At 52.6% G+C, this 13,311-nt stretch overlaps 1 protein-coding gene across 1 annotated transcript in view; it reads right to left on the bottom strand.

Moving 5' to 3' along the window:
• LOC131846853 (kinase suppressor of Ras 2) overlaps positions 1-13,311 on the bottom strand; it is a 32,895-nt gene that overhangs the window by 13,695 nt on the left and 5,889 nt on the right. Inside the window, exons 2-24 of the mRNA XM_059196272.1 lie at positions 11,733-11,870; positions 10,819-10,957; positions 10,028-10,180; positions 8,221-8,353; positions 7,840-7,942; positions 7,007-7,248; positions 6,406-6,488; positions 5,949-5,990; positions 4,849-4,924; positions 4,284-4,403; positions 3,900-4,151; positions 3,631-3,694; positions 3,311-3,462; positions 2,762-2,828; positions 2,563-2,625; positions 2,360-2,422; positions 2,200-2,262; positions 1,823-1,885; positions 1,348-1,410; positions 1,188-1,250; positions 1,028-1,090; positions 405-467; positions 206-268 (exon numbers count right to left, since the gene is read on the bottom strand). Of these exons, the coding sequence (XP_059052255.1) occupies positions 206-268; positions 405-467; positions 1,028-1,090; positions 1,188-1,250; positions 1,348-1,410; positions 1,823-1,885; positions 2,200-2,262; positions 2,360-2,422; positions 2,563-2,625; positions 2,762-2,828; positions 3,311-3,462; positions 3,631-3,694; positions 3,900-4,151; positions 4,284-4,403; positions 4,849-4,924; positions 5,949-5,990; positions 6,406-6,488; positions 7,007-7,248; positions 7,840-7,942; positions 8,221-8,353; positions 10,028-10,180; positions 10,819-10,957; positions 11,733-11,870 (2,331 nt within the window). The remainder of the gene's footprint in view (positions 1-205; positions 269-404; positions 468-1,027; positions 1,091-1,187; positions 1,251-1,347; positions 1,411-1,822; positions 1,886-2,199; positions 2,263-2,359; positions 2,423-2,562; positions 2,626-2,761; positions 2,829-3,310; positions 3,463-3,630; positions 3,695-3,899; positions 4,152-4,283; positions 4,404-4,848; positions 4,925-5,948; positions 5,991-6,405; positions 6,489-7,006; positions 7,249-7,839; positions 7,943-8,220; positions 8,354-10,027; positions 10,181-10,818; positions 10,958-11,732; positions 11,871-13,311) is intronic.

A 13,311-nucleotide genomic window follows, 5' to 3' on the forward strand; every position in this document is an offset into this window, starting at 1 on the left:
CGGGACCTACACACTCAGTACTCACGGTGTAGTGCGGCGCGGGACCTACACACTCAGTACTCACGGTGTAGTGCGGCTGCGCGGGCGCGTGCGCGTGCGCGGCGCGGGACCTACACACTCAGTCCTCACGGTGTAGTGCGCCGCGACCTACACACTCAGTACTCACGGTGTAGTGCGCCGCGGGACCTACACACTCAGTACTCACGGTGTAGTGCGGCTGCGCGGGCGCGTGCGCGTGCGCGGCGGGGTGGTGGCGGCGGCGCGGGACCTACACACTCAGTACTCACGGTGTAGTGCGCCGCGGGACCTACACACTCAGTACTCACGGTGTAGTGCGGCGCGGGACCTACACACTCAGTACTCACGGTGTAGTGCGGCGCGGGACCTACACACTCAGTACTCACGGTGTAGTGCGGCTGCGCGGGCGCGTGCGCGTGCGCGGCGGGGTGGTGGCGGCGGCGCGGGACCTACACACTCAGTTCTCACGGTGTAGTGCGCCGCGGGACCTACACACTCAGTACTCACGGTGTAGTGCGCCGCGGGACCTACACACTCAGTACTCACGGTGTAGTGCGGCGCGGGACCTACACACTCAGTGCTCACGGTGTAGTGCGGCGCGGGACCTACACACTCAGTACTCACGGTGTAGTGCGCGCGGGTGCACGGTGGTGCGCGTGCGCGGCGGGGTACTCACGGTGGCGTGCGCCGCGGGACCTACACACTCAGTACTCACGGTGTAGTGCGGCGCGGGACCTACACACTCAGTACTGCGGCACGGTCAGTGCGGCGGCGGGGCGCGCGCGGTGGTGCGCGGGACCTACACACTCAGTACTCACGGTGTAGTGCGCGGACCTACACACTCAGTACTCACGGTGTAGTGCGGCGCGGGACCTACACACTCAGTACTCACGGTGTAGTGCGGCGCGGGACCTACACACTCAGTACTCACGGTGTAGTGAGGCGCGGGACCTACACACTCAGTACTCACGGTGTAGTGCGGCGCGGGACCTACACACTCAGTACTCACGGTGTAGTGCGGCTGCGCGGGCGCGTGCGCGTGCGCGGCGGGGTGGTGGCGGCGGCGCGGGACCTACACACTCAGTACTCACGGTGTAGTGCGCCGCGGGACCTACACACTCAGTACTCACGGTGTAGTGCGGCGCGGGACCTACACACTCAGTACTCACGGTGTAGTGCGGCAGCGCGGGCTCGAGCGCGTTCGCCACTGTGGGGTGGCGGCGGCGCGGGACCTACACACTCAGTACTCACGGTGTAGTGCGCCGCGGGACCTACACACTCAGTACTCACGGTGTAGTGCGGCGCGGGACCTACACACTCAGTACTCACGGTGTAGTGCGGCTGCGCGGGCGCGTGCGCGTGCGCGGCGGGGTGGTGGCGGCGCCGCGGGACCTACACACTCAGTACTCACGGTGTAGTGCGGCGCGGGACCTACACACTCAGTACTCACGGTGTAGTGCGCTGCGCGGGACCTACACACTCAGTACTCACGGTGTAGTGCGGCGCGGGACCTACACACTCAGTACTCAGTGCGGCGCGGGTGTCAGTACTCACGGTGCGGCGCGCGGGCTACACACTCAGCACGGTGTAGTGCGCGCGGGACCACACACTCAGTACTCACGGTGGCGGCGCCGCGGGACCTACACACTCAGTACTCACGGTGTAGTGCGGCGCGGGACCTACACACTCAGTACTCACGGTGTAGTGCGGCGCGGGACCTACACACTCAGTACTCACGGTGTAGTGCGGCGCGGGACCTACACACTCACAGTGCGGCGCGGGGACCTACACACTCAGTACTCACGGTGTAGTGCGGCTGCGCGGGCGCGTGCGCGTGCGCGGCGGGGTGGTGGCGGCGCCGCGGGACCTACACACTCAGTACTCACGGTGTAGTGCGCCGCGGGACCTACACACTCAGTACTCACGGTGTAGTGCGGCGCGGGACCTACACACTCAGTACTCACGGTGTAGTGCGCCGCTGCGTACTCACGGTGTAGTGCGTGCGCGGACCTACACACTCAGTACTGGTGGCGGCGTCGCGGGACCTACACACTCAGTACTCACGGTGTAGTGCGGCGCGGGACCTACACACTCAGTACTCACGGTGTAGTGCGGCGCGGGACCTACACACTCAGTACTCACGGTGTAGTGCGGCGCGGGACCTACACACTCAGTACTCACGGTGTAGTGCGGCTGCGCGGGCGCGTGCGCGTGCGCGGCGGGGTGGTGGCGGCGTCGCGGGACCTACACACTCAGTACTCACGGTGTAGTGCGGCGCGGGACCTACACACTCAGTACTCACGGTGTAGTGCGGCGCGGGACCTACACACTCAGTACTCACGGTGTAGTGCGGCTGCGCGGGCGCGTGCGCGTGCGCGGCGGGGTGGTGGCGGCGGCGCGGGACCTACACACTCAGTACTCACGGTGTAGTGCGGCTGCGCGGGCGCGTGCGCGTGCGCGGCGGGGTGGTGGCGGCGCCGCGGGACCTACACACTCAGTACTCACGGTGTAGTGCGCCGCGGGACCTACACACTCAGTACTCACGGTGTAGTGCGGCTGCGCGGGCGCGTGCGCGTGCGCGGCGGGGTGGTGGCGGCGCCGCGGGACCTACACACTCAGTACTCACGGTGTAGTGCGGCGCGGGACCTACACACTCAGTACTCACGGTGTAGTGCGCCGCGGGACCTACACACTCAGTACTCACGGTGTAGTGCGCCGCGGGACCTACACACTCAGTACTCACGGTGTAGTGCGCGCGTACTGCGCGTGCGCGCGCGGGGTACACACTCAGTACTGGCGCGGCGCGGGACCTACACACTCAGTACTCTCGACCTACACACTCAGTACTCACGGTGTAGTGCGCCGCGGGACCTACACACTCAGTACTCACGGTGTAGTGCGGCGCGGGACCTACACACTCAGTACTCACGGTGTAGTGCGGCGCGGGACCTACACACTCAGTACTCACAGAAGAGCGGCGCGGACCTACACACTCAGTGCACGGTGGTGCGGCGCGGGGTACTCACGGTGTAGTGCGGCGCGGGGCGGCGGACCTACACACTCAGTACTCACGAGGAAGTGCGGCTGCGCGCTGCGCGTGCGCCTACTACACACTCAGTACTCACGGTGTAGTGCGGCGCGGGACCTACACACTCAGTACTCACGGTGTAGTGCGGCGCGGGACCTCCACACTCAGTACTCACGGTGTAGTGCGGCGCGGGACCTACACACTCAGTACACACTCAGTACTCACGGTGTAGTGCGGCGCGGGACCTACACACTCAGTACTCACGGTGTAGTGGGGCTGCGCGGGCGCGTGCGCGTGCGCGGCGGGGTGGTGGCGGTGTAGTGCGCCGCGGGACCTACACACTCAGTACTCACGGTGTAGTGCGGCTGCGCGGGCGCGTGCGCGTGCGCGGCGGGGTGGTGGCGGCGCCGCGGGACCTACACAAACTCACGCTGTAGTGAGCCCCGGGACCAACACACTTTACTCACGGTGTAGTGCGGCGCGGGACCTACACACGCAGTACTCACGGTGTAGTGCGGCGCGGGACCTACACACTCAGTACTCACGGTGTAGTGCGGCGCGGGACCTACACACTCAGTACTCACGGTGTTGTGCTGCCGCGCGGGCGCGGGCGCAGTGCGGGGCGGGGTGGGGGCGGCGCCGCGGGACCTACACACTCAGTACTCACGGTGTAGTGCGCGCGGGACCTACACACTCAGTACTCACGGTCTAGTGCGCCGCGGGACCTACACACTCAGTACTCACGGTGTAGTGCGCCGCGGGACCTACTCTTGCGCGGCGGGGTGGTGGGGGCGCCGCGGGACCTACACACTCAGTACTCACGGTGTAGTCGCGACCAACTCTCAGAACTCACTGTAGGTGTAGAGCGGCTGAGCGGGCGCGTGCGCGTGCGCGGCGGGGTGGGGGCGGCGCCGCGTGAGCGGCGCACGGAGTTCTGACGTTGGCGTGCCCCTCGTGACCTACACACTCAGTACTCACGGTGTAGTGCGGCGCGGGGCCTAGCGCAGTGCGAGGCGGGGTGGTGGCGGCCGCGGGACCTCCACACTCAGTACTCACGGTGTAGTGCGGCTGCGCGGGCGCGTGCGCGGTCGCGGCGGGGTGGGGGCTGCGCCGAGTGACGTAGTGTGTCAGTCCTAACGGTGTAGTGCGGCTGCGCGGGCGCGTGCGCGTGCGCGGAAAATCGGCGCCGTTTTACAATTACACGGTAGGAGTGCTATACGGAGAACACAGTACTCACGGGCGAGATATTTTTATTGGCGCGTGCGCGGCGGAATGGTGACGGCAAAGCGGGCAAATGGTGAGGGAAAAAGCCCCGCGCTGACACCGGCGAACGTCTTTTATAGAATCGTAACCGGAACTGTCGACAAACGATGTCATTCAACCTCGTGTTCGTTATCGCTCACACTTTGTAGTGTCAATAAAGAATAAATAAATAGAGTATAAAAGAAGATAATTAAACATATTATAAATGATTTCCAGCAGCTTTGATAGCTTTTTTTGAAGTCGTTTTATAAAGCCTCTAATCATACTTTGTCGAGAAATTCCAACGCACAAAACACATACGACAAATTTCAAACATCAAAATTTCAATTTTATACCTATACAAAATTCGTTATTGATAAATATTTACAAGGTACCGTTAATCATTATGTAAACTAATCAACAAATACTATCACACATTTAAACACACACGCGCTTAAAACACCCAATGTTTTTGGCATCTGTATAGAGGAGTGAAATGTCCAGAACCAGCATTTATACACAAAATGATATTATTTATTTATTTAACCACCTTTCGTTACTTGTTAAGATCTTTTAGCAAGAAAACAACATTTGGTCCTTCGAGCCGGATTCCAACCAGACCTCCATGGGTTGGTGCTGCATCGATATGAGATAAACTGTTATATGCTGATCGCAGATACTAAAAATATTGCGTGTACTACAGCCCTTTGCCACCACAACCATGCACGAAAGTCACACATAAAAACAAGAAATAAATCTCTCCCGAAAATATGGACAAATGTAATGTTTGTTCTTCCGCGTGTCCACCTAAACGCTCCCATGTCGTAACATGTTCCCTTTATCCATAAAAATACTAAGCCTCCTAATAAACTATTTATTTATGTCCTTTTCTTTGATGCTATTTTTTTTTTATTTGAATGAATGCAAAAAATCAGTCATTAAATTCCTGATTTATTGTAGGTTTTATTTTTTATAAGAAAGATTATACCTACTTTAAAAAATATTATACATATTAAAACAATTATGACTTGTATTTGGTTTAGGTTTTTTTAATCTGTTTTATACATGTATAATGAAAGTACATTGTAAATATGTTTTGTGGAAACGCAGTGTAAAAACACAAAAAACATCGCATGCAGACTCGGAAAAAACATATTTTTTCACAGACATAAAACCACTGACAACCAGCAAGTTTGATAGAAAATAGAAACAATTTGAAATATATCCTATTATTAAATACATTGTGATCATATTCACAATTTAATGTTTATATAAACGTATTAATATAAACTTATTTCACTAGCAAGTACGATATGAAAAGAGAATGCTTCGATAGAGAAAGAAACGAGTAGATATGTACAAGTGGCACACGTTGGACGCCATATTGGTGAGGTACTGTGAAAGGCTAAATAAAAAATAGACTTAACTAGTAATTTAGATGATAAATTGATGAATAAGTAAGCGAAAGAGGTCCGTATTTATTAGGGTCCTAGTTATGAAGAATTTAATAACTAATAGACAGAGAGAAATAGTAATAATCAAATAATAATTGAACCACAAACAACGAGTAAAGATGAAACACACAGAATGTATAATAAAAAAATAGCCAAGGTACAGAATAGCCATCGAACACTGTGGTTGCAACTGCGAGACGTCTCACCTTGATAGTGCCTTTCTGGAGTCCCAGGTATAGAGAAGCGCGCTGCAATACGTACGTATCTGTTTAGTAGCACTCACCAGAGCATAGACAGTAACCACATAGAGACAGTACAGTGCAATAAATATCCTTTTAATTTTATAAAAACTTTTTTATTACCTTATATACATGTATACACAAATATTTTCTATTTCTCGACAATACAAAGCGTTCACAGCTCATGTACATTTATAGTCATCGTTAACTATTTCAATTTCGAACTGCCCCCATAACAATCAAATCGCCCCCCCCCCTCCCCCTGTGGGGCATGGGGGCATTATTATTTCAGTGTTAAACCCAAAACTGAGGTTTAATTCTAACACTAACCCACTTCTGCATTTCAGTCCCTATCTCCTAGTAAGTTTTCAGCTGCTTTTATGGTACATATTACTTACAGAAAATACACGGAACTGGTACTTACCATCTTTATGAAATTTTTCTTTGAAAGCCACCACAAATTCCGGTGGGAGTCCACACGATGGAGGTACTTTGCTTTCGCAGTCTCTGAGAAAGTTGAAATTGAATATAACATTTTATATGACTCTTGATATACAGCTCACGTTAGTTTGGGAGTCAGGACTGCATCAAACCGTACACTAATGAAGGTTTAAATAAATAAATAAATAAATAAAGAATAAAAGTATTAGAAATCTTTGAATATTTTCGGCTTGTTCTATAATATTCATGTACTCTACATATAAACCTTCTTTTTGAATGACTATATATTGCTGAAAACAGCATTAAAATCTGTTCAAAGTTCAAGATTCTTTATTTATAAGACATGCGTGAGATAAATTGCATAAAGTTGCTATATATACAGAAACTCTTGCGTAATTTATAAGACATAAGCGAACAAACAGCGACAGCAACTACGTTTTATACTATATAAAGAACGAATGATTCTTACTCGTACATATTTGTTCATAGCATTTTGTTTGTAATATTTTCGACACGAAAAAAGATTTTATCAATCTATGTAATATTTTTGATACGAATACAGATTCTACCTAAGACATACGCACCTGTGACACTTGAACTTGCACTCCTTACACTTGAGACCGGAGCCGAAGAGCATCTGCTTGTCGCAGTAGTCGCAGATGGCGATCATGTTGAAGGACTTGGTGAACCGGTGCGCGATGTCGTGCGCCATGCAGCGGCTGACGGTGGGCGTGCGCGGCGTGCGGGGCGTGCGCGGCGTGCGGGGCGGCGGCGGCGGCGCGGGGGGCGCGGGCGGCGCGGCCGGCGCGGGGGGGGAGCGCGGGCCCTGCGCAGCCCCACGCGCACAAACAAACTATTACGCACATTCATTTTAGAACAAACATTATTGCTTGAGCATCGCAGGCTCGAGTCCACGTGCGATGCTGCGGGGCGCGACTCGAGTACATATTCAATTATATAAATTTTACAGTCCATAAAGCATTTAATTTAAGAAGTCTATAGTTTAGGACCTTATATTAATTGATCCGGCTCGAAGGACCATTTGATGCAGGGTCTTAAATTATATGTGTGTATGTACATATATACAAGTATAATCCATCACATTTAAAATTAGTTTTCATGTTGATAAGTAACAGTTATATGTAAAGTGCAACTGTGATAAAAACAAAAAAAAACCTCTGCTGCTGCTGCAAATAACTCCGCCATATGTACTTTTACCTTGATATTTTGTGCATTGTTATTTATATAAATAAAAGAAATAAATAAATAACTGTTACTTAGTAACCTAGACCGCCGAGGCCGTCTAAATGAAGAGCATTTATATTCATATGCCATTAGTAAAAAACTGTTATTTCAATATTACAAACAGACACCTCCAATTTTATTTATATGTATAGATGTATAGATATGCACTCACGGAGACGTTGTTGTAGTGCAGAGCCCGCCCCGGCAGCCCGTCGGGCTCCGGCGACGGCGGCGGGGACTCCGCCCCGCATACTGCCGACGATTGACTGTTGTCGCTGTATACCAATCATATTCATTAAGGATAGTTAGAGATTTGATCGCGCGTTTGTTTTCAGGTATATTATAGACATATATATAAACCTTCCTCTATTAAAATAAACCGTAAATCCGTTGAAAAAATATATAATATATATGTGTGCGAACACCCGTGCGAAGCCGGGGCGAGTAGCTAGTTACAATATACATATTAGTATTCTGCACTCCTTCTCCGTAAGTGGCAAGAATTTCATATTCATCCGACTGCGCAATTTTCGTTAAATGAATATAATGATACCTGAGATCTGCGGCGTCAGTCCGTACAGACAGTTGCGACTCGTGCGACCTCGACTTGGTAAGCGCTGCGGGTGGCGGCAGCGTCGAGTTCTGTTTCCGCTTGCCTACCGGCGTGGTCGGTGACTTGCCACCACCTGCATCATTGAGATATACATTAAATATGTTAGCCATTGGACAAAGTAATGGACTTGGTAGTCTAGCGGTTTCACACAGCGCTTTTCTGTGGGGGTCGGGGAGCGGGGGGGCCGGTGGTGGTACTCACCGCGGCGGGCCTGCGTCGCGTGGTGCGGGTGGTCGGGGGGCGGGGGGGCCGGTGGTGGTACTCACCGCGGCGGGCCTGCGTCGCGTGGTGCGGGTGGTCGGGGGGCGGGGGGGCCGGTGGTGGTACTCACCGCGGCGGGCCTGCGTCGCGTGGTGCGGGTGGTCGGGGGGCGGGGGGGCCGGTGGTGGTACTCACCGCGGCGGGCCTGCGTCGCGTGGTGCGGGTGGTCGGGGGGCGGGGGGGCCGGTGGTGGTACTCACCGCGGCGGGCCTGCGTCGCGTGGTGCGGGTGGTCGGGGGGCGGGGGGGCCGGTGGTGGTACTCACCGCGGCGGGCCTGCGTCGCGTGGTGCGGGTGGTCGGGGGGCGGGGGGGCCGGTGGTGGTACTCACCGCGGCGGGCCTGCGTCGCGTGGTGCGGGTGGTCGGGGGGCGGGGGGCCGGTGGTGGTACTCACCGCGGCGGGCCTGCGTCGCGTGGTGCGGGGGGTCGGGGGCGGGGGGGCCGGTGGTGGTACTCACCGCGGCGGGTCTGCGTCGCGTGGTGCGGGTGGTCGAGGTGGGGGGGCCGGTGGTGGTACTCACCGCGGCGGGTCTGCGTCGCGTGGTGCGGGTGGTCGGGGGCGGGGGGGCCGGTGGTGGTACTCACCGCGGCGGGTCTGCGTCGCGTGGTGCGGGTGGTCGGGGGGCGGGGGGGCCGGTGGTGGTACTCACCGCGGCGGGCCTGCGTCGCGTGGTGCGGGTGGTCGGGGGGCGGGGGGGCCGGTGGTGGTACTCACCGCGGCGGGCCTGCGTCGCGTGGTGCGGGTGGTCGGGGGGCGGGGGGGCCGGTGGTGGTACTCACCGCGGCGGGTCTGCGTCGCGTGGTGCGGGTGGTCGAGGTGCGGGGGGCCGGTGGTGGTACTCACCGCGGCGGGTCTGCGTCGCGTGGTGCGGGTGGTCGGGGGCGGGGGGGCCGGTGGTGGTACTCACCGCGGCGGGTCTGCGTCGCGTGGTGCGGGTGGTCGAGGTGCGGGGGCCGGTGGTGGTACTCACCGCGGCGGGTCTGCGTCGCGTGGTGCGGGTGGTCGAGGTGCGGGGGGCCGGTGGTGGTACTCACCGCGGCGGGTCTGCGTCGCGTGGTGCGGGTGGTCGAGGTGCGGGGGGCCGGTGGTGGTACTCACCGCGGCGGGTCTGCGTCGCGTGGTGCGGGTGGTCGGGGGCGGGGGGGCCGGTGGTGGTACTCACCGCGGCGGGTCTGCGTCGCGTGGTGCGGGTGGTCGGGGTGCGGGGGGCCGGTGGTGGTACTCACCGCGGCGGGTCTGCGTCGCGTGGTGCGGGTGGTCGAGGTGCGGGGGGCCGGTGGTGGTACTCACCGCGGGGGGCCTGCGTCGCGTGGTGCGGGTGGTCGGTGGGCGGGGGGGCCGGTGGTGGTACTCACCGCGGCGGGCCTGCGTCGCGTGGTGCGGGTGGTCGGGGGGCGGGGGGGCCGGTGGTGGTACTCACCGCGGCGGGCCTGCGTCGCGTGGTGCGGGTGGTCGGGGGGCGGGGGGGCCGGTGGTGGTACTCACCGCGGCGGGCCTGCGTCGCGTGGTGCGGGTGGTCGGGGGGCGCGGCCCGCGGGTGCGGCCGCGGGGGGCGGGGGGAGCCGCGCGCGTGCGACCGGTCCCACGAGTCCCAGAACAACTCCAACTCGGCGCCACCTTCGCCGCGCATCAACGCTTCTGCAATTTTTTTTTATTATATACATACTACACATTTATTTTTATTACCATTCAATTAATAGATTCTACAGATATCATTACATTGATGATTATTACAGAATATTTAAAAAGCGCTAAAATACGAACGAATTAAAGAACGCGGGAATACGGAACCTGAGGCGCGCGCGGTTATTTTCGTTCCCTTTGTCTACATTTACACGCACATTATTGCGTGCGTGAAAGCGTGTTCACGCTTGAAAGTGTAAAGGCAGCAATTAAATCTGCATACTGAACTGAACGTAGGAAAAAATATGAATGAACGTCAAGTTTTGTAACTCGAATAAGTTTTGTAACGCTGATAAGCGGCTAAAATCTTTTTCATTCAATTTTAGATTTAGTTACAATAATCTTTTTTTTTCGGACTACTCGACACCACTAGGTGTTGGCTGCAACTGGCCTTAACCGGGCGATATGGGGCGAGTGCAGATAGCACTCCAAACTCGCGAAAGGACTTAAAGAGCAGCTGAAAGCCAACTCCCGTCTGACGGATACGACTGAGGGCACCGCCAAGGGTTCGAACTTCGGCTCAGGTCGTAATTTAGATGCCCTTTTCAATTAGGTTGGCGATCGATCGGAGGGGAGTGCAATAAGTGAGGTACCTGTGTAGGTAGCGAGCCTGTTCATGGCGCAGCAGAGGCGGCGTTGTTCCTCGTCCCTGGCGGCCGCCAGCAGCGCGCGTAGATCGTGATCGGTGCGCTCGCGCAGCGCCTCCAGCGACGGCACGCGCGAACATACCGCCTAGTGACACCACACAACATCATCATCATCATCATTATCACTGCCATCACCAATATTTATGGTCGTCTTCTCTTTCCACTGATCCCTATTAGCCATGTATGAAAGATGATATGTAGATATGTAGATCAGATGTATGTGAGCTTACTCTCCATACACATGGTGTATATATTTCACACACAGCTGATAAGGATCACACAATCCACCAACACCACATAAATCTACGCATGTTTATTTGCACGTATGTTTGTGGTACTAAAGATATATATATATATAAGGTATCGTATTGTTAATTAAATAATTGTCATTATACAAACCATTTATTGACATAAAAGAAACTGCTCGCAATTTCATCCATATGATAATCAAAATTCGATAATTTTGAAATGTAATCTACTGATCTCTTCTTCTTTGTCCAACCCATGTTCCCAGTTTATCTGGGGTCGGCTCTCCCTGTACTTCTGCGCCTAAGAACTCTGTTCTGGGTTGTCTGTATATTAAGGTTGTCCTGGTCCATCTGCTTCTTAATATTATTCCACCTTAAAAAAGTAGCGCAATGTAGGTTTATTTGAATAAATGATTTTCTATTCTATTCTATTCTATTCTAATATTATTCCACCAAGAAGCGCGTGGCCTGCCCCTACCTCAAATGTAATCTACTGATGTAATATATAAAATAAAAAAAACAGGGTACACCCCGTACCTCATCGTTCAGCTCATCTCCGAACCGCGCCTTTATGTACAACTGTTGGAAATGATTGATTCTTATTGTAATTACCTCAATAGTATCAGGACTGAGTCCCACCACCCGGAGCCACTGCGCCAAACAGGGTACACCCCGTACCTCATCGTTCAGCTCATCTCCGAACCGCGCCTTTATGTACAATTGCCTGGAGAAGTGCTTCACCAACTTGCCCTGAAAGTAATATCATATTTTATTTATTTATTTATAACAAGCTGTGCTCATACTTTCATCTACCCTTTCGGCCCCTTACAACCCATTTTTCGCATTAAAAAGTAGCCTATGTCCTTTCTCAGGGTCCAGACTATCTGTGTACCAAATGACATTTAAGTCGGTTCAGTAGTTTTGGCGTGAAAGCGCGAGAGACAGACAGAGTGACTTTCGCATTTATAGTAATAGTAAGAATAGGTAACAATTGATGGTATAAATATAGGTAATCCTCCACCTAACTTTTATTATTGATTTGTACATATATTTAACTGTATGTGTATGTATTGCCATATATATCGTTACATAGTATAAAACAAAGTCGTTGTCGTTGTCTATCCGTCCCTATGTATGTTTAAATCTTTAAAACTACGCAACGAATTTTGAAGCGGTTAATAGATAGAGTGTTTCAAGAGGATGGTTTATATATATAAAATACATGTACACCCGTGCGAGGCCGGGGCGAGTAGCTAGTTCTAATATATAAGCTATATCACCGTAAAGTTTCATCAAACTCCGTTCAGTAGTTTTTGCGTGAAAGAGTAACATAATTTTGAAGCGGTTTTTTTAATAGATAGAGTGATTCAAGAAGAAGGTTTATATATATAATACATGTACACCCGTGCGAAGCCAGGGCGAGTAGCTAGTTCTAATATATAAGCTATATCACCGTAAAGTTTCATCAAAATCCGTTCAGTAGTTTTTGCGTGAAAGAGTAACATAATTTTGAAGCGGTTTTTTTTAATAGATAGAGTGATTCAAGAGGAAGGTTTATATATATAATACATGTACACCCGTGCGAGGCCGGGGCGAGTAGCTAGTTCTAATATATAAGCTATATCACCGTAAATTTTCATCACAATCCGTTCAGTAATTTTTGCGTGAAAGAGTTATGTACATACATCCATACATTCATCATGATTAAATCGCGTCAGATCAGACACTGCGACGCACACGACGGGTGAGGTGTGATACCTTTTGTATGAGAGATAAAGCTATCTTATCATTCGAAGGAAAACACTGTGTTATCAATAAATATATGTAAACCCAAATGTTAATGATGTCATCACTTCCGATGATACCAATCGGAAATACGATAGACTTTGGTCGTGACTCAAACACAAAATTGTTTATTACTAGCTGTACTCGCGACTTCAACCGCGTAAAATAGTAACCTTGACCTAATAATGAAAAAATGAGTCATAATCTAAACCCAATAAAATCCAAATGAAAAAAAAAAAACATTTCATCGATTTAGCTACAATACATACTCAATCAACAGCCTAAAAAAATTAGTTTCAAATTCAAACTTAAAAAAAAAAGATTCCATACAAATTTTTATCTTCCTTTTCAACCCTTTACAACCCTTTTTTCGCATTAAAACCTAAAAGTAACCTATGTGCTTTCT

This window comes from Achroia grisella, unplaced genomic scaffold, assembly GCF_030625045.1.
Source record: "Achroia grisella isolate CSIRO2021 unplaced genomic scaffold, CSIRO_AGI_Agris_v1 utg512, whole genome shotgun sequence".
Lineage (NCBI taxonomy): Eukaryota > Metazoa > Arthropoda > Insecta > Lepidoptera > Pyralidae > Achroia > Achroia grisella.